Source organism: Chelonoidis abingdonii, chromosome 2 (genome assembly GCF_003597395.2).
Source record: "Chelonoidis abingdonii isolate Lonesome George chromosome 2, CheloAbing_2.0, whole genome shotgun sequence".
Lineage (NCBI taxonomy): Eukaryota > Metazoa > Chordata > Testudines > Testudinidae > Chelonoidis > Chelonoidis abingdonii.
Window position 1 is genome coordinate 267,173,094 of NC_133770.1, and position 21,749 is coordinate 267,194,842.

Consider the following 21,749-nt stretch of genomic DNA (forward strand, 5'->3'; position numbering starts at 1 on the left):
GTCTTACTATCTATCCCTTTCTTAATGATTCCCAACATTCTGTTCGCTTTTTTGACTGCCGCTGAACATTGAGTGGATGTTTTCAGAGAACTATTCACAGTGACTCCCAGATCTTTCTTGAGTGGTAACAGCTAATTTAGACCCCATCATTTTATATATATATAGTTGGGATTATGTTTTCCAATGTGCATTACTTTGCATTTATCAACATTGAATTTCATCTGCCATTTTCTTGCCCAGTCACCCAATTTTGTGATATCCTTTTGTAGCTCTTTGCAGTCTGCTTGGGACTTAATTATCTGGAATAGTTTTGTATCATCTGCAAATTTTGCCACCTCACTGTTTACCCCTTTTCCAGATTATTTATGAATATGTTGAATAGGATTGGCCTCCTCTCTTTACAGTGCATCTTGTTGCAAATAGTGAAGAGCAATTGCTTTGTCTTTCTATCCCTAATCAATAAAACTTTAAATTTTATTTCACTTATTTCCTTAATTTTGTAGTTCTTGTAACTATTTAGTTGCTTCTAGCAGGTATGTTTTCCTCTTCTGTACAGAATAAGCTATTTTGTGTCTCTGAAAGCCATATGCTTTCCACTGATGTTCTACTGTTCCATGGCAGTGTTTTACATCTTTACATCTTTAGAAGAAGTTGTTTTCTGACAAGAAGCTCCTATAGTTAATTGTTCCTCTGGAGGTGCTGGAGTGAGAGGCACACAGTGAGCTTGTCTATCCCGGTCCCTTTTAAATTAATGCATTATGTATTCTGTTAATTTGGATGCATTTTGTTCTTAAAAATAAATTTAAAAATTATGGAGATCTAATGCCAATTTAAACTCACCTCCAACCAAACATTCTCTACTCTGAAAGTATGTCTACACAGTGAGTGAATGGGAGTGAGCCTTCCAGCCCAATTTGACAGATTTGGGCTAGCAAGACTCATGCTAGCACTGTAGAAATAGCTGTATAGACAGTGCTGTCAAGTGGTTACTTGGGTGGGAAGCCTAGGAAATGGGGTGGACTTCAGAGCCCAAGCCACAACTTCAAAGCACTGTCTCGCCACTATTTTTAGAGTGCTAGTGCAAGCCCTGAAACCCCATGTCTGTCAGCCGAAGCTGGGAGACTCATTCCCACTGAGTCCAAAATGCTGTGTAGATGTACCCTCAGACTTCCTGGCTGGCAAACAGATCCTGTCTGTAAGAAAGGAAAGGAGTGGTTATAAATTGAAAGACATCACACAGTAAGTTGAAATTGTAGTCACAGCTAAAAAAGAGCTCTTCTTTAATCTGGAGAGCCAGGTGTTGATGTATGTCATTTTAAATGGAGATGGGGGGTGGAAAGGGAAGAAGAGTGGATTATTTATTTATTTATTCATTTATTGTATTTGGGAAGCTGCCAGTTTTACCAGCCAGGAAATTAGGGATGTCACCCTTCAGCTTTGCATTGTGATTGTCTGCTGTGTACTTAACCCTTGCTACTTGATAAACTTAATAGTCAGTAACAAATTATACTCCTGCTCTAATATCCCTACAGTACTCCACCAAGAGAGGATAAGAAGGAATTGTTATTATTAACTGACATTACTTTCTTTTTTTCAAATCTGAATCTTATTTAAACCTTTTTAGTTCAATAATAACCCTTTGATTCAATCTACTGCAAAGAATCAAAAGAATATAATAAAAAACAGGACACTTAAATGATGTTGGATAATTCTTCATTATTTGTCACAAAATCCAGACTTTCATTGAGGCTAGGATAGTATTTCATATTGTGGGAAAGTTATTATACATTTAAGTTAGTTGACAAATAACCAAAAGAAAGAAGCACTAAACCATTCTGAAGGACATATATTTTGTGTCCCATTGACATTCTTTTGATCTCATTTTGCACTATCAGCTTTATTACTGCATTTTTCCAGCAATATTCTACTACTTCTAGAATTGAAATGCTTATGTTTGCAGAATCATTGTGTCCCAGGAAATGAAGAATCCTATTTCCAGCTTGGCTACTGTCTCTGAGACCTTGGACAAGACTTTTCGGCATGCTAATATGGGCACATTAGAACTACAGAGAGAGACCTTGGACACACAGAGTTTTTTCATTGGGAGTCATGGGGATTTGCTGAAGAAATTAAAAAAAACAGGTGCATTTTGCCATCAGTCGGGCTAATGTTGTTTTGAACACTGTACTTTTGTAATGCTTTTCTTTGAAGGGTCTCCGATTGCTTTACAAAGCCTTACAACACTGGTGAAACTCCTCATTACAGGTTAGTAAACTGAGGCACAGAGGGCTAGATCCACTGAGGGACTTGGGCATTATAATGCTGAATGGTGCAGTGCCTAACTTTTGGGTCCTTTGCCATCCAATAGAATCCACAGCCCCAGGTTCGGGTACTAGACTCTCTGTACAATGTATGGAGAGAGTTAGATGCCTAAGAATGAGTTCCACAAAAAAAGTGAACATGGTGAACGGGGAGCTACCTAAACTAGCAAGTAGGAAATACCAGAGAGAGGAGTGTGGCTATTTTGTGTGAGGACATCTATCAGATTGGGCCCACACGGGCAAGACAAGTTGGGGAATGCCTCATTTGAGGATCCCGCTGGGACATACGCATGAGATAGCAATCTGAGTGCCTACATTGACATGGCTGTGCATTTGCTCTTTGGCAGAAATGTAGGCACCGAGTGAACTTTAACAGTGGAGATTTAGACACCCACAGGCTTATGTGGCATCTGACCAGCAGTTTGATGATCTTAGCAGTGCCTAAATGTTGGATGTAGGTGCCTATGCTCTTTTGTGGATCTCACCCAGAGTGAATAGCTGATTTACTTAGGTGTCACATTGTGAGCTGAATTCTTTTCTTACTCATGTGAATAGTTTTGTTGGCTTGGCTGGGTTTATTTGTGTTATCAAGTTCATCCTATGCAGATGGCTAGCGCAAGGCCTCTGTGCTAGTTAAATCCTATGTAAGCCTCATAGTGTCATTTAAGTAGTGCATAGGCCTTGCATCAGCCCTCTGCACAGGGGTGTATTTCACCCATAGTTAGATACTTTGATTCATAAGTGGATGCCTCTTTCTGCACCACCATTAAAGTCTGATTTAAGGTGTAGCTGCATGTAGAGTGCACAGCAGTAGTCTAAATTGAGGTATTAAAACCAAGTATAAGGGTAATGCAATCTGTATCCAAAAGAAGACGTCACAGTCTCCTTGCCAGGTGAGAATGGGAAAAAGCTATGTTGGCCACTGCTGGTACTTCATCATAGAACTTGTAGATAAACACATAACTCATGAGTGCTGGAGCAATGCGGAGCCATGTGTCTGTTTTGTCTGGCCATCCCCAGCAAGTGAAAATAAATGATTAATCTAAATTCTGGTGTTGTACGTTATATTTATACTGCATTCATCTCTATTTATAATAATTGTACTTTTCATATGAATTATGCTTATAATGAATGGAACTGTATACAGAATGCATACGCTGGAGCATGGCATTCAATCTCCCTTTATCCCAGCCCTTCTCTCCATTGGGACCTATGGTAACTGGATCTTGTGGATGACCATACTAAACTCTGATGCAGTTAGCTCCTTCTTTTCAATTGTTCTTTTTCCTTGGTACGGAGTCTCTTTCAGAAAGCTGTAGAACTTTTTACAAGGAGAAAAAATACTGGAGCATCAGTTTCTCTGCTAAATTTATATTTTTGGTTGTCCAGTCATGTGTTTAAGGTGACCTGACCAGACCGCAAGAGTGAAAAATCGGGACAAGGGGTGGGGGGTAATAGGAGCCTATATAAGAAAAAAATTGTGACTGTCCCTATAAAATCAGGACATCTGGTCACCCTACATGTGTTCTGAGTGTTGGAAGTCTGTATCAAAGTGGTAGGCTCACAGTTCTGAACATGCATATCTGTTAGTGAACAAATAAATTCATCTGTTCTGATGCACAAATGAAAGATGAAAATAGATCCTTTTATCTCTAAGTGTAAGTACTACAAACTGAGAAGACACCATAGATACACTCTGAGTTGATCTCATTGCTCTGACTTTCAGTGCTAAATGGAATATTTTCCAATACATTTTGATACATTTAAACATTCCATAATGTTAATTATAAGTTTTTTTTCAAGTCTAACGTTGATAGATTTCTGTGTTAAGCTAAGAGTGTTATGTGGCTTCAAACCACCATGCTTATGATACGACAGAGTATTTTGACACCCAACATTTTTTTTAAAGTAAGAAAAAATGAAAATGTGTCCTAGTGCAACAAACATGTATACATTATATATTACTTATAATAACATGTAAAATAGTATTTTACAGGTATGTCGTAAAAGAATAATAACACATTTCATCCCAAAGGATTCCAGAGTTCTTAATGCAAGATTTATGCACGTGAGGACAAAGTGTTTAACTTTCTTTGTGCAAGGTTGTTTCTCTTTCAGAAAATGAAGGTATGAGCCTGAGCTATGTTTGCTTAGTTTGTAAAACTGCATCATTTACTTAGTGCTTTACACAAAAAGCGCCATATACCTGTTGTTGTATTCTAGCTACATGAAGCAACTAACAAAACAAACAGGCATGGGGATTAAATGTCTCTGCATATATCAGAAGAGAATCTTCACACAAAGGGACACTTATCAGGGGCAGCTGCTCCTCTGCTGAGGAAAGGAGCAAACCCAAGAGTCCAGTAGCAGATGATGATCTTATCAAGAAAACCCTCTTCAGTAATATCATGAGCCTGCTCTTGCCAAGTCTGGCATTTCCGTGTCATGTGCATTTGTGTTGGAGAGAGTGAGCAATGTTGTACAAACTACATGTAACTAGGATAAAGTACCTACTCTGCTCGCTGGGTCTGTACAGTGTCACAATATAATTGAGAAACTTCTTTGCCAGTTTGAGGTATCAGTGTAAAAGTGAAGTTTACATTAACCCTCACAAGAGAAATCACAGTGAGGAGTCTTTAACAGCACAGGCTGCTGTTACTTCTAAATATTATCTTAAGCATTTCCACCCCCACTTTTGTTGTTTCTGTGCAGTTAGTAAACACATCCTTTGAACAGTGAGATTGACTTTTGTCCCCAGTCTATCTCATACAATGATTAAATAAATCCCAGACTTCCTTTTTCTTCTTTGATAAGATTTAGACGCCAGCTCTTAAAGATAGACCCAGGATCTGATTCTCTTTCAATTCCCAGATGTGAGCACCCTTAACATTCAGATGACTCTCATGGCAGGCTGAACTAAAACCCTGGGTCCATATACTCCTGAACTTGGGGGTCATTCATCTCAGGATCAGGACTTTAAAACAGTGGTCCATTTCTATTTAAACCCTACATCTTAACTTAATCATCTGTCTCAAGGGCTGAAGAAGCCTAAAAGTGGTTGTATAATCATTTAGATGAATGGATTGTTCACTTCAGTCATTCAGTTATGATTAGGGCCCTACCAAATTCATGGTCCATTTTGATCAACTTCATGGTCATAGGATTTAAAAAAAAAAAAATTAATTATTTTAGCTATTTAAATCTGAAGTTTCATGGTGTTGTAATTGTAGGGGTCCTGACCCAAAAAGGAGTTACGGAGGGGAGCCCCAAGATTATTGTAGGGAGGGTTGCAATATTGCTACCCTTACTTCTGTTTTGCTGCTGGCGGCAGCGCTGCCTTCAGAGCTGGGCAGCTGGAAAGCAGCAGCTGCTGGCCAGGAGTCCATCTCTGAAGGCAGAGACTGTGCTAGCAGCAGTGCAGAAGTAAGGTTGGCATGGTATGGTATTGCCATCCTTACTTCTGCACTGCTACATGCAGAGCTGGGCCCTCAGTCAGCAGCTGCCAGTCTCCAGCCACGCAGCTCTGAAGCAGCAGCACAGAAGTAAGGGTGGCAATACCACAGCCCTCCTAAAATAGCCTTGAAGTCCCCTCTGCAACTCCCTTTTGGGTCAGGACCCTCAGTTTGAGAAACACCGGTCTCCCCCATGAAATCTGTATGGTATAGGGTAAAAGCACACAAAAGACCAGATTTTATGGTCCGTGATGTGTTTTCCGTGGCCGTGAATTAGGTAGGTCCCTAGTTATGATTAATCAATGCACCACATATTGCATGTCTGTGTAATTGTCATCATCAGAGGAAGGTGCTTGACATACCTGGTGTCAGAATGTGACTAGCTCTTGCACAGGTGCCCCCTATGCTGTGACCATCTACAGCTCTAGTCCCTGTTCTCTTCTGAGTGCAGCATCTGCTTCTTGTCAGTGCTCTCTGGGGTTCAAGACAGGCCAAAAGGGACAGGGCCATGGTTCTAGTCTCTTTCCACGAAATTCATTACAGCTTATTGGCTGCAGAAAGGAGCACATACTGTCCCCTTCTAAGGGGTGGTGCAAGGTATGTACTTATCCGGTGTCATGATGTGGCCAGATCTGCGAGGCTTTGTTCCTCCCTGAGATGCAGTGCCCCGGGTTCATTCCTGGGATGCACTGGCCTCAGCAAGGACACAATATGGCCAATACTGGAACACTGGTTACCTAGGGGTTACAGTGGACAAGAAGTTGGATATGAGTCAACAGTGTACCCTTGTTGCCAAGAAGGCTAACGGCATTTCGGGCAGTATAAGTAGAGGCATTGCCAGCAGATTGAGGGACATGATCATTCCTCTCTATTCAGCATTGGTGAGGCCTCATCTGGAGTACTGTGTCCAGTTTTGGGCCCCACACTACAGAAAGGATGGTGGAAAAATTGGAAAGAGTCAAGTGCAGGGCAACAAAATATAGGGAGCTGGGCACGTGACTATGAGGAGAGGCTGAGAGAACAGGATTATTCATTTCTGCAGTACGGAAGATGAGAGGAGATTTTGATAGTGCTGTCTCTACCTGAAAGGAGTCACAAAGAATATCGGATCTAGACTGTTCTCGTGGTTAGCAGATGAGAGAACAGGATAATGGTCTCAAGTTGCACTGGGAGGTTAGATTGGATATTAGGAAAACACTTTTTCAACTAGGAGGTGGTGAAGCACTGGATGGGTTACTAGGGAAGTGTCGTGGATCTCTCCTTAGAGGTTTTTAGGTTAGGCTTGACAAGGCGCTGGGATGATTATTTGGGCATTGGTCCTGCTTTGAGCAGGGGGTTGGACTAGAAGACCTCCTGAGGTCCCTTCCAACCCTGATATTCTATGATTGTATGATACATGTGTCCTTTTAAATAAAACATTGCATAAACCTTTCAAAACACCGTAGTGATGTAGGAACCTAAGTCCCATTGACTTTCTCATTGATTTTACCCATTATGAATAAAATTGGCAGAATTGTATGAAATACATCCTAAGATGACTGCCATTCTCCCAGTCACTATATTTTCAGTCTCTGTTCAGAAGAAGAGGTTTTACTGCTAGTAAACCATGTGTCATATTATAAGTAACTGATTAAGAAAAAATAAATTTACTGTAATGACTTTGAAACAGCTGAAGTGATCTTTGTTATTCACTAGGATTATCAGGTTTTCTTAGTATAAACATCTTCATTTGCTGGATGATTTTTGTTCATTCCTTACACTAGAATGTCGATATTTCTTACTTTTCCTTCTTTGAGTAGATTTCTCAAAACTGAACAAAATTGTCCAAATGAAAATATTCCTGTTACAACTATAAAAGAGGCTGCTCCACTCAAGTGGTTGACCGAACTCTAGCCAGCAATTTTCATAATTTCAGCGGTTCCTCCTCCTTTCTGACTCTGACAGCTAAGAAATACTTTTGAAATGGTTTGGATCCATCCCTAAAATCTATTGTATTGACACAGTTGATGAGTAATTATTAATATATGGTATAGCAGTATCTATGTTTTTAGTAGTAAGTCATCTTCTCTGCTGAATCCTTGAAGTGAGATATGAAACAAAAGCTCTGAGAATTTGTGATAATTTTAAAATTGACATGGAATTTTTACCAGAGTAGGGGCATGCTCTGAATGATATTAATATTTGAAGCTGGAGATGGTTTGTTTAATTTTCCCTCTTTCAGAACTGTTCTGTTGCGAATGTAACATGGTTGTCATGTTTCACCCCAGAGGTGGCTGCGTCTCAGTGGTGACCAAGTGATCTCACTTTTTTGTGTGAATGTAAACAGTTTTGAGATTATCTGAATCTGAGGTACACTATAAATGTAAATTTTTTATTTCCTTCATTTATATTGATTTTATTATATATCAACAAGTGTAAGGTGGTTATATTTTTCAAATAGAGTAGAAGTCTGAATTTCTGAAGGTTTCAGAGATGTAAACCTTTCAGAAAAATTATAATTTCAGGTATATGCCTTAGGTAAACAACTGTTGGAGGGCATAACATAGGTATACTTCACAAAGAGTTTGGTTTAATCAGAGGTCAGTTAAGCTGCTAGGCTGGGAAATATTTGTATTTTTGATGGCTTAGTTTAGGGTAATTAAAACAGCTTACATATATTTTGAGTAATAAATGAATTGGTGGGCAGTAAGAATAGTTAAGTATGTACCTATATAGATGTATAGACAGACAAGCACACATGTATTTTGCATACATATGTATATATGTGTTAGCTCATTCCCAGACTTCATAAACTCTGTTTTCCCTTACTCGGGCTCTTTCTTCCTGCCCTTTCTGCCACCTACGCATTCCCCCTTCATAAATGCAGCTCACTCTTTCTGTCCCCCAGGTTCTTTCTCACCACCCTCAATCTCCTTGTTTTCCAGGGGCTCCCTTTCACCCCTCACCAAGCCCAGTTTCTCTTACCTCATTTGCCTTCTCTCCTGATTCTATCCATCCCTTTTTTCTCCCCTTCTGTGCTTTCCCCAACACTCTTCGCAGGCTCTCTCTACCTGGTCTTTTCCCTGCCTGCCCCCTGACATGTTGTTTCACTTCCTTTTCTTCCTGGGGCTTATATTGTGGAGGAGGAGAGCCTTACAGAATAGATGAAGGAAGTACATGAGAAGATATGCTTCCTCCTCCTCCTGCAGGAGCTAGGTGAGTGAGAGAGAGAATGGATATGGCCATGAGGGCACTAGAGGTAGATAAGCAGCAGCAAAAATATATATATTATGGAAAAAAGAGAAGCATTTTCATTGTTTCCGTCCTAACCATTAGGTCAGCAGGATTGTGGAGGCATCACCAGGATGAAGGAAAGTTGGCAGGGTTAGTAGGTATGTAATAATAGTAGTTAGTGTACTTTTCTTAGAAAAGTAACTTTAGTTTGTTTTTTTTTTAAAGATCAATAATGATTTAGCCTAGTTCTGTTTGAACCCTTCTGTGACCCTTCCTCATGCGTATTTAACACCGTTTCTAATGTGACAGCCACAGCAGCTGTATGTATCCCATAGTAGATTTTGTAGTGCTGTGAAATAGATCCTACTGTAACACCTGCCAAGTCCCCTGATTCCAGAGCTAATACACTTCAGAGTGGAATATAGTGCTATCAGTTATTGAGAAGTGTGAGCTCACTTTCATATTTAAACTGAATTAAGTAACAATATATTTAGTACTTGACAGACAAACATTGTAACAGACAATTGGGCATTTTCATATCATATCTCTATTAATAACCTTATCAACTGATGTTCTTCAGTATTTGTTATGGTAACTTCCAGTCGATATGGCAAAGGGGAATTTTATGCATTAATCAAGGAGTGCTGTGACTTAGTGTGCTTTAGGTTACTAGTACATAGATTTCCAGTTACTTGTTTTAGGGTTTTCAGCTACTGAATGAATCCTGTGAAAAGAGAGTGTTTCTATTTTGCCACCTCCATTATGTTATCTTTTCCAGTGCAATTACAAGCTAATTCAAAGCTCTTTGTGTTAGGCTAATAGCTTCTGATTCACTGCTGTCACCCAGTACCTCTTCATGCACTTTTAATACTGTCTTCCAGTGTCTGTGGCACTTACCTATGGAGAATGTTTTTCTCTGAGTAGAGGGTCTGATCATAGCCAATCATTAATGGAACATCAAAAAGATCCCATCTCTTAAAGTTACATACGGCTAAGATCACAATTATCAAAAGGTTGTTTTTTTTTTCGCTTTCTTATCCACACAATAAATGTAGTTGTCAGCAGGATAAGTTCACGCATCGGATAAGGTCACAATTTCATTTAGTGACAACTTCCAACAGCGTGAACTTACAAGGTTCGATTTATTAAAGAGTCAGAAAGGATAAGATCACTGTATGGCTAGCCTGATTTATCAGGTTTTAGCTGGAGTACTTGAATAGAGAACATCGTATTTCAAGTTTATGTTCAAAACTGTAGTTCAGTGTGTGTTGTGTCTCAGAGGCTTGAGAGTTGAGGGTGGAGAATTTAGAAGAGGCATCCCGATAAGGCACTTTTAGTCCATCAGGCAAGTGCATGATCGTTTTATATGCTGAGCTCTACCTTGTTCTGAGACGAATTGCAACAGCATAAATGGTGCACCATGTCTTTTATGTAAATTCATTGTGTTCTTCTTCAAATGCTTGATCATGTTGATTCCAATTAGGTGTGCACGTGCCATGAGCACAGTCGTTGGAAGGTTTTTCCCCTAGCAGCACCCATCGGGTCGGCTGTGGGGCCCCCTGGAGCGGCCTCCTTCTTACCACCAGTGACAGTCATTGGAACTGCAGTCACTTGCTTTCACAAGTGCTTCCCCTTGTTTTCATAGTTTCAATGATAGATATAAATCAAAGCTTCAAGCGGTACCCCGCCTCCACAGCAAGGGGTTGCTTGAAACTCCTTGGCTGCATGGCGGCATGTACGTACATGGAACAACACATGAAGCTCAGGCTCAGGCGTGTCCAAGTTTGGCTGGCGTCAGCCTATTGGCCAGGGCGTGATAGTCTGGACAAGGTCACCCTCCCATGGAAGTCCTCGAGTCTCTTCATTGGTGGCTCAACCCACAGGAGCTGTGTGAGGGAGTTCCCTTTGACAAGCCCCAGCCCTCTCTGTCCCTGGTGACAGATGTGTCAGCATTGGGATGGGGTGCTCACCTGAGGAAACTTCAGACCCAAGGTCTCTGGTCACAAGATGAGCTCTCACTCCACATCATCATCAAGAAGCTGAGAGTGGTCCAACTGGCATGCCAAACCTTTCAGGCCCATTTTCAAGAGAAGTGCGTAGGGATCATGATGACAACACAACTTTGATGTTTTATATAAACAAGCAGGGAGGCACATTCCTCTCCCCTATGTGGGGAGGCGCTCATGCTTCGGGACTTCTTCATAGCCCACTCTATTCACCTGACCTCCTAAGTTCTCAGAATGAGCTGGCAAACTATCTCAGCAGATCCTTCCACAATCACGAGTGGTCTGTCCGCCCAGACATAGTGCACTACATTTTCCACAGGTGGGGAGTTCTCCAAATCGACCTGTTCACCACGAAGAGCAACAGAAAATGCCCTTGGTTCTGTTCCTTCTGGAATCACAGTCTGGGTTCTCTCATGGACGCGTTCTTCCTCCCATGGATGCACCATCTATTGTACACATTCTCACCATTTCTACTTGTCCACAAGGTTCTGCTCAAGATCTACAGGGACAAGGTGGCCTCGCCAACACTGGTATACAACACTCCTGGAACTGTTGATGGATGCTCTAATCTCGTTGCCCCTGCTTCTGGACTTGGTTACCCAAGACCACAGTCACCTTCATCATCCTAATCTCGAGCCTCTCCACTTCACCGCTTGTAAGCTTCATGGCTAAACCCAGTGGAGCTCCTGTGCTCCGAGCCCATTAGGGAGGTCCTATTTGGTGTTCTCAGATTCTCACTTCCCCGACACAGGTGCCCATACCGCTCATCTTAGTCTACTTACTACACCTAAAACAGCAGGGCCTCTCAAAGACCACCTGGCAGGCATATCAACCTTCCACTCGGGAGCAGCTGGATGTTCAGTCTTCGCCAACCTAATGGTCAGTTGTTTCCTTAAAGGTCTAGACAGGCAGGTTAGGCAACCAATCCCGGTGTGGTATCTCAACCTGGTAGTGTTCAGACTGTTGGGGCCCCTCTTTGAACCCCTAGTGACTTGTTCATTGCTCTACCTATCATGGAAGGTGGCCTTCCTAGTCACCATTATGTCAGCAAAGAGAGCATCGGAGCTTAAAGCCCTAATTTCCAATCTTCCTTATACCATTTTTTATAAGGATAAGGTGCAACTTAGGCCTCATCCAGCCTTTCCCCAAAAAGTTGTATCCCAATTCCACACCAGTCAGGAAATTTTCCTATCGGTCTTTTATCCTAAGCCTCACGTGGATAGCCGAGAACAAAGGCTACACTCCTTGGATGTTTGAAGAGCAATGACCTTTTATATTGAATGCAAAAAGCCATTCTGTAAGTCGAACCAGTTGTTCGTGGTAGTTGTGGATAGAATGAAGGGCCTCCCACTCTCATCACACAGAATTTCATCATGGATCACATACTTCGGGCATACTACGATCTGGCAAAGGTTCCGGCCCCTGCACTAGGGGCACATTCCACAAGAGCGCAGACCTCCTTGGCAGCATTCCTTACCCAAATCCTGATCCAGGAGATCTGCAGGGTGGTGACGTGGTCCTCAGTTCACGCTTTCACCTCTCATTATGCTATCAGCCAGCACACCAGAGACAATGCTGCATTTGGCAGAGTGGTGCTCCAGTCAGTGATTCCATGAACTCTGACCCCACCTCCTAGTTAGGGTTTGGGAGTCACCTAATTGGAATCAACGTGAGCAAGCACTCAAAGAATTAAAAACAGTAACTCACATTCTTTTAACTGTTGTTCTTAGAGATGTATTGCTCATGTCCATTCCAAGACCCACTCACCTTCTCCTCTGTTGGAGTAGCTGGCAAGAAGGAAATGAAGAGGCAGTGGGTCGACAAGGACCTATATTTACCGCCATGTGAGTGCCACTCCAGGGGGTTCCACAGCTGAACCGGCGGGTGCTGCTAGGGGAAAAAGCCTTCCAACGACTGTGCACATGTTATGCACACACCTAATTGGAATGAACATGAGCAACACATATTGAAAAACAGCAGTTATGAGAAGGTGAGGAACCATTTTTTTTTACAGTATTCAAAGGTGTGCACAGTAGCTTAGCTTCATTTTTGTAGTGGAGAGAATCACCAGTTAAATGTCCCTCTCAAACTATTACTGGATGTAACCAGGCGGGCAGCTATCCAATGGTTACATTGTAGACTAGTGAGAGGTACTGTATGCCATACTTCAGGCACCTTAGCTGGCTTTGTCAGAGGTTGAGGATTTCAACAATCGTTGAGAGCTTTTTGAACTCAGTGTGACTTCAGGGCTATCCATATTTGATTCCACAATATACAGTCTTTTTCAGACATGGAGAAATATACCCATATAGGACAAGATACTTAGCCAGTGGAAGTTGGCAGAGCTCCAGTGGAGTTAGTGAACCAACATCCATTTACACCAGAGGAAGATCTGGCCCATACTCTTTTGCTAAGTGGCCTCCTGTTATAAGGCTATTCCTGATAAAGGTTATTGCCATTAGGTTGCCAAGTACTTTCCTGCAATGTTTTCAATATTTTAAACATATAGATGCAGGCAAAATTGTTTATGAGTAGAGTAACTGTGCCAAACAGATGCTGCCTGTTATTCATCTTTGGCTGTGTGCACCCTTGTTTTCTTACTCTAGAATGTGGGCAGATGGAATGAAAGCCAGTTGTTACTGTGTCCAGAAAATACCATTTACTGTACTATGTGTACTGTACTTGGATTCCTCTGACATTTGAAACCACGGTCAAATCCTGTAGAGGGCCAATAACTGCTACTGGGTACCACTGTTATACAAAACACTACATGTTTTCTGAAGTTATAAAAAAGTGGGTTATGATTTATTGAAAAGCATAGAACATTTTCCCCTTAATTAATAGGGATTTAGGAACATCCCTTACAACATCTACAAATAGGAAAGAATTTCCTACAATGGAGTACATTTATTCCGGCCCAAGATCCACCAAGGTGGCCTGATATCTTAAAAGCCATGGGATGTTTTGTAGCTGTACTAGTGAGTCATGACTTGGGGCTTCTTTGCAGTGCAGCTATCATAAGTCTTTGAGTAATCACAGGCTTTAAAAGTATGCTATATCAACAAGATAAGAGAAACAGCCCACAGCACTAACAACATTATCTTTTACAAAAATTGATTAGCACATACAATGTGTCTCAAATATTTTGTATAAACTTACTCAGCAAGCTGGAAATAAGGATGTTCTTGAGGAACAAGCTGCAAAAAGTAAGTTGCTGTACAGCAAAGAAAAGTGAAGTAAATATCACTAAAACTGAGATGTCCAATAATTCCAATTTGTACCTAATTTACAAACCTTAAAGGTGGGAAATCTATTTCCCTGTACTTATGCTCTCTACTATACTTCTCAATAGGACAATTAGCAGGTCTGGGGATGCATTGCTGAATGAATACAGAAAAATGTAACTATCAGTCTGATGTTAAAATTTGGCATACTAATCATGATGCATTCAAATACTACATTCTTGACCTCTGTGTATGAATTGTGCTTGTTATCACTTGTTATTAAGTGTCAAAATATACATTAGTTCCATTTCAAAGTTGTCCAGTAAAGATTATGAATAGTCAGAAATTGTAAACAGCACATTGTGCATAGAATATCCCACTTCCTTTGGGCTGGAGTACAGAATCAGAGAGCTGTTCCCCTTTTCCCCTTGGTGGCTGTATGGGGAAGGGAGTGTTACTTTGCCAGGGACTTCCCTAAGGAAAGGCAGTGCCTGTCAAGCGCTTATATCATTGTGCCCAGGGTTCCTACTCCTGCCTGGTAATCACACAATAGAATAACCAGAGTGTCTCTTCTCTTCTCTGCAATGTGTTAGGTGGTCAGCTGGGGAGATTCTGAGTAGCCCCAGTCAGGGAAAGGATCGCAGCTTCTCAGAGCACCCTGCCCCCTACCTCCATTTTGTATTGTCATGACTGACCCAGACTCCGAATTCGGTTAGAGTGAGGTTTAGGGGACTCCATTTCAATTCATATTCAAATGCAGATGTTCTTCTTAACATAGTCTCCTCTGAGATCCACAAAGTGGCTGCTGGGCCATAACTCTGAAGTCACTTGCTTAGATCTAAGGGAAATATGCCATAGACAAGCAAGACAGGGACTACAGGAGAGCCATTGCTCTTTCATCTCACAAGTTTGATCCCTTCCTTGCCACAGTTTTGGTATCTTTCACTCTACACAGACATTCAAATGTATAGAAGATTGTAAAATGCAATAAAAGTGTCAGACACCATGTAAATGTGGGCAGCTGGGGCTCGACCCTCTCCGGGGAGGAGGGGAGCTACCCTAACCCTAACCCTAACCCTCCACCCCCACTGATCTGCAACTTTAAAATGGCTGCTGAAACAAATGCTTCAGGTAAATCCAAGCATGGAAGATTTCAGCCCACAAGGTGTCTTGTTTTGAAAAGATATGAGTGTGGGAAATGAGGGGGATATAATGCACTGTCTTTCACAGCCTTCACTACACTAGTTGCTACTAGGCATCTATTATAATAACCCTAGAAGAGCATATTTTAAAACAGGTTGGACATGATTCACTACTGAGCTACTCAGACTGGAGTGACACTGGTGTAAAACTGCAATGCAATGATGAAATCCATGGTTTGCACCAAAACACACATTTAGGCATAACAGAGCAAAGGAGAATGGAAGAGGGGGAAAGCACATGGTAACCTGTTCGGTAGTCAACATGGAAGAAAAAAGCATCCATTATTTTGGAAAGTGATTGCTGGTTTTTGTGCCTGTTTCCTTCCTAAACATCTTTTTATGATACACAATTAATATTAGCAAAAAGAACGAGGAATACTTGCTCATTCTTTTTGCTGATACAGACTAACACAGCTACCATTCGGAAATGTGTTACAATTAGTATTAGGATTCTTACTTATTTAAATAAAAGAGAGCATGAATTTGTGCACTTTAAAACTTTGCTAGGTGTTTGAGTATCACTGGATGATCTGCCCTAAATTTGTCGTTCTTAATCCATTAAAAGACAGGCCTGTTGTAAATCCACAGGTACAGATAAGGAGTCACTGTTTGACTGAATCTGAACCCTTTTCAGATGAAAAATGTCAGTGGCAGAAAGGGAGGCTGAATTATTTTTTAAAAGGGTTGTCAAAGATTCTCATGATTCCTCGGGTATCAGTTAAATGTGACATGTCCATAGACCTTGCTTTTTTTAATGTATAAAAAGCAAGCAAATGCTCCTGGTTTCATCTTTATGTAGAAAATATTATAGTGTGTGTCTGTGCATGTGTATGTTCAATATGTTGACCTGCAGTTCAGAAAAGCCCCCCATATCGTATTATCTTACAGAGATTGTTTAAAAGTTAGTTTCATTTATCTCAGTATTCCTATGGAAATTTAAATAAAATGTATGTTGGATATAATTGCTACATAATTAACCTTTCCAATTTATATATCACCTTTGCAAATCTCTGAAGCTGTCATTATGAAGAATACTTATTCTCACATATATAAACTGGTGTAAACCAATATAGCTGACTGGATTTGTGCCAGTTTATATGAAGGATATGGACCACAATATTTAATGGAGTAGTTTTGCAATCTGCAGTATTCACCACTGAAATACAGATATCTTTGCCTGGAAACAGAGCCCATAACCAATTCTGCTCTTTGGAAAATGGTCAGGGTTTATTCCTATGAACAAGGAAAACTTTCTCCACAGTCTGGATGTATCCTAAATCCAGAGATTCACATGGGTGACTAGTTATGGGAAATGTGTTGAAAGCTGTGGGATTACTTGCCAGCAAGGAAGAGATTTTCATTCCCCTCATTCCCACCCCCACAAGACCAATTTTCCAACTGTCACCAGCCCTAAATCTGGGAGAGGCATCCAGTTTAGTAATTGAGTAGGCAGAATCTATGGTCTTTGTGAAAAATCACAGTTGTGATTCATATATTACTATTTGCAATTGATTGGAAGGATTATGTTGATGTGGAAGACAAGAATTACTGTCATAGCTGATAAATATATGAAGGGAAGAATATGGCATACCATAGAGGGGAAGCATTTAGGGTGAAATTCTGGCCCCATTGAAGTCAATGTGAGTTTTGCCATTGACTTCAGTATGGAAATGATTTCATCCAGCTAACTTCATAGAGGCCAGAGCTCAGATGGGCAACGGTAGGTTGAAAAATGTATTTGTCAAAAAATGGGAACAATTTTTTGGCAAAATTGTTTTAAGGAATGTTTTTTGTATCATATAAAAATGTAAAAGGGAAAATCATCAGAAAAACCCTGCAATTTTTTAATATTTTTGATATTTTTTGTTTTAAAATTCTGGGAAAGTGCCCACTCCCCCCCCGCCGCTCTTTTTCTGTGCCTTTTCCCCACTAGAACAGTGAAAAGGGAAGTTAAACAGTGAAATGAAGTAATACTTTCATTTAGTTTTGAAAGTGTTATTTTCAGAAAGCTAGTAACTTCACATTTAGAAATAATAATTTCAGTTTTTTAAATTCCTCTCTATAAGTGAGAGAAAGTGTTACAGAGTTGCATTGTGACTTTTTTCCAGTGGAAGAAAATAAAATAAAAAGTGACAGAGTTTTTGACCCCCACTGTTTTTTACTTTTTTTAGAGCAAACATATTGGCACTAGATCTACTAGCCTTAGGTATCTCAGGTCAAATCCTGAAACCCTAACGTGAGCAAAACTTTAGTTGAGACAAATTATTTTTCTCTATATATCTGTATAAACCCAGAGGAGCCCCACCGAAGTCAGTGGGGTTCTCCTGTATTTACACTGGTGTAAATGAGAAAAGAATGTGGCCCAATAGAAATTTTGCTTGAGTAAAGACTTCAGAATTTGGCTGTTTGTGACAGTGAAATGCAGGAAGGATGTTAATGCCGGTGTTGTACTTCCTATTGTACTTTTTCTTTCTGCAGCCATTACCCCCTTCTCAGCATGTGATCAAAGCCTCTTGAGTAACTGTTATTCTCTCTCGTTCTCAAAGACTTACCAAATAAAAATGCCTTCAAAATATAATGGGTGTGAAATGATGCAAGAAAGAAATGGGACTTTATAACCCAAATTTGAATATAATTATAAGGAAAAAAGTTTAGTTTTTTTCTCAGGATGACAAGATCAGTTGTTTTTCAGACAAGCATAATTAATTCTCGTTATATGGGTCCTCAGAACATTGTTCATGTAAAACAAACACAAAGACGGAGGTGGTTGTTGTCAAAGTACAAGTGAAAGTACAGTACTCTAAACGTTGCTTGTTTTCTTTGTTTGCAGGAGAGCTGGAGATGTTCCAGAAGGATGGGGAGCGCAAGATTCAGAGTCGGCAGCAGCTTCCGGTTGGAACAACATGGGGGCCTTTTGCTGGGAAGATGGGTCTGAATAATAACACCTTGATATGTAAATACCCAGTGAGTTGACTTTGCTATACTGTTTTTCATCCTTTAGGAGTTAGTCTTTATTGCTACTCAACCAAATCACTTAAAATCAAGCCATTGTAAGCTTTCATGGACACTGCTATTTGGATCTTTTCCAAGCAGTCCATCTATGGCAACAGTCTAGAAATGGTTATGCAAGGCACAGATTAATGGTACTAAACTTGTTACTTTAGAATTACCTTGTCTGCTGAGCCAAACTGATGCTTTCGCTTTTAATAACACATCAGAGGGTTTTTTTAACTGTTTCAGAGCACAGATTAATTATTGAACAATTCATATTAACAAAGTATATAGAAGATACACAATGACTATGTTAACCTGTATTAAAGTTAATTTAACCCCTACTAAACATAAGGATATTGAGCACTACGGAATCTGTCATCTACTTGCAGCCATTATGTCAAGATATTGAAGGATTCTGACATGGGTGCCTAGAATTATACGAGGTATTGTCCAAATTAGCCCTGATTTCACTGAAGTCAGTGGTCTATATAAGTACTGCACTGCTGAGCCATAATTTAGTATGTTAAAGATAGTGTCATTCCTATCTCTAAATTTTTTTTATCTGTAATTAAGTTTCGTCCTCAACGTTAGTTTTTATGTAGTTTAGGTTTCTTTCCTTGGGTTATTTTAAAAGATCATATTTTGAAGAGGGTAATAAACAAAGTAAGATCTCAGTGGAGATGTGTTAGACACTTAAAATCTGCATTTCCTTGAGAAGATAGAGCAGAGGTAGGCAACTTACACTGATTTTCAGTGGCACTTACACTGCCCGGGTCCTGGCCACTGGTCCAGGGGGCTCTGCATTTTAATTTAATTTTAAATGAAGCTTCTTAAACATTTAAAAAAACCTTATTTACTTTATATACAACAATAGTTTAGTTATATATTATAGACTTATAGAAAGAGACCTTCTAAAAACATTAAAATGTATTATTGGCACGTGAAACCTTAAATTAGAGTGAATAAATGAAGACTTGGCACACCACTTCTGAAAGGTTGCAGAGCCCTGGGATAAAGCTTCAGAGCAGTTACTGTTTAGCAGATCAGTGGTTTCATGCACACACTTTGACATAAAGACCTGTGAAACTTCAGTACAGTATATCATATAAATATATTTCCATATTTAAAATACATTTGCTGCATAATTGTCCTGCAAGTATGCCTGTTAAAATTGTAATGAAGAAATATTGTAATTACTTTATATTTGCAATACCCATTTTTAAACCGTAATGTTTCTTAACGCTTTTTAATATAGGGTATTTTTTAAAAAAATCTAAACATGCTAATCCATTTTATGGACTAATAGCCTAGAAACAATAGGGCTAGGTTTTCCAAGTGCTCAGCATCCACAAATGGGACTACATTTTCATTATGGGAACCTAAAAAGGGGAGAGATTTTCAGCACCCAACAGTTCCCATTATGACTAATTAGTCTCTGGGTTCTTTTGAAAATCTGGTCCATAAGTGTTTTCTCTTTCATTTCTATCTGTCTAATCTCTATGTAATAAAGCACTTATCACCATGATATCTTAGAGCTGATCCTTTCACCAAAATCTTGTGCACTAGGCCTGAATCTTTACTTAGAATGTTCTCTTAAAATTTCCCACCATTACCACTTCCATTTTAGCTCCGTCAGTGGTGGCAGGGATGGGCATGTGAGCACTAGCGTAAACAGTGTTCCTGGGAGGTACTGGCATTTTAATTAGTGTTTTCTGACCTGCTCAAAGCAAGCCTACATAACATAGTAACTGGCACTATCTCTCCATTATTGCTTTATCTAGTGCTACCACCGATGATAGTATCAGTATATAAAGCTTAAGCAAACATTTGCAGGTTATAAATTAGAAACAGTGTAATGTATAATAGAAATGGTGACTGACCCGTAACTGTAGGAGCTCTAAAAGGCATCGTTAGAATAAACTGGCAATGTGACTGTCATAAGCATAAATCCCAATTCTGAACCTTAGCGTCCAAAATGTGGGTGCTTGCATGAAACCTCCAAGCTTAATTACCAGCTTGGATCCGATAGCGCTGCCACCAGCCAGATTTCCAGTCTCTGGCGCCCTCTGGTCTCCCCAAACCTTCCCTGGGGGACCCCAAGACTCAGATGCCCTGAGCCTTAACACAAAGGGAAATAACCCCGTCCCCTTGTCTCCTCTTTATTTCCTCCCGGCTTCCGCCCTGGGTACACTAGGAGATACCATTTCAAGTCCTTGAAATGCAAACACAGAGAGATCAAGTTTCTTTCACCCTCAGTCAGAGTCCCTGCAAAGGTACGCTTTGCAACTCTGACACAAAGAGATTTTCCCTTTCCCCGTTTCCTTCCTCCCCACCAATTCCCTGGTGAGTTCAACTAGGAAAAAATCCAACAGGTCTTAAACATAAAGCTTTAATAAAAAGAAAGAAAAAGACATAAAACTGTTCTCTGTATCAAGGTTGACAATATACAGGGTCAATTACTTAAAAGAAAAATGAATAAACAGCCTTATCCAAAAAAATATACAATTTAAAACATTCCAGCAACTACACACATGTAAATACAAAAACAATATAAAACCTATTGTCTTCTACCTTTTGTACTTACACTTGGAAACAGAAGATTAGAAAAGCCTGGAGATAGAAATCACTCTCATAGCCGAGAGAGCACACGAAAAGAAACACAGACAAAAGGACACACACCCAAAAATTCCCTCCCTGAGCTTTGAAAAATCCGGTTTCCTGATTGGTCCTCTGGTCAGGTGTTTGGTTCCCTTTGTTAACCCTTTACAGGCAAAAGAAACATTAACCCTTAGCTATCTGTTTATGACAGTGACAGTGATACTGCTACTGTTTTGTTATGTTTCTCTGGACGAATTGGAGTGCAACCACAGCCAATACAGCAGGACTTCTACCCACTTTTTGGTCTCACTGGTGTATTTGGGCTCCTCTGTTCTCTTGTACAGCTGGTAAGAACAGTTTTGAGAAAACAATATTTTGCTGAAATAAGTTGTTTTGTCAGCACTAAAACATCTTGCAGGAAAGTTTCAGTTTCACTAAAGCCTGGTGGTTAAGGCTCCAAGCTGGAGATGGAAGATATGGGTTCTAGTCCCTTGCACTGCCTGATTTAGAGTGATCCGGGACAAAGCCGGCACTAGGCAAAAGCAGACTAAGCAATTTCTTTGGGCCCTCATTCACTTTTTATTATAAGAACTTGCCTGTTTTAGTATTGGGGGGGGGGGGGAATAATCCTACTTAGGGCCCCCAATGGCCTAGTACCAGCACTGATCTGGGATGAAAAACTCAGTTCTGAATCATGCACAGCAAGGTCTTGAATGTGGGTTTTCTGCATACCAGGTGA

At 40.3% G+C, this 21,749-nt stretch overlaps 1 protein-coding gene across 1 annotated transcript in view; it reads left to right on the top strand.

Annotated features, from left to right (window-relative positions):
- ZFPM2 (zinc finger protein, FOG family member 2) overlaps nucleotides 1-21,749 on the top strand; it is a 485,059-nt gene that overhangs the window by 249,601 nt on the left and 213,709 nt on the right. Inside the window, exon 4 of the mRNA XM_075063183.1 lies at nucleotides 18,249-18,382. Within this exon, the coding sequence (XP_074919284.1) occupies nucleotides 18,249-18,382 (134 nt within the window). The remainder of the gene's footprint in view (nucleotides 1-18,248; nucleotides 18,383-21,749) is intronic.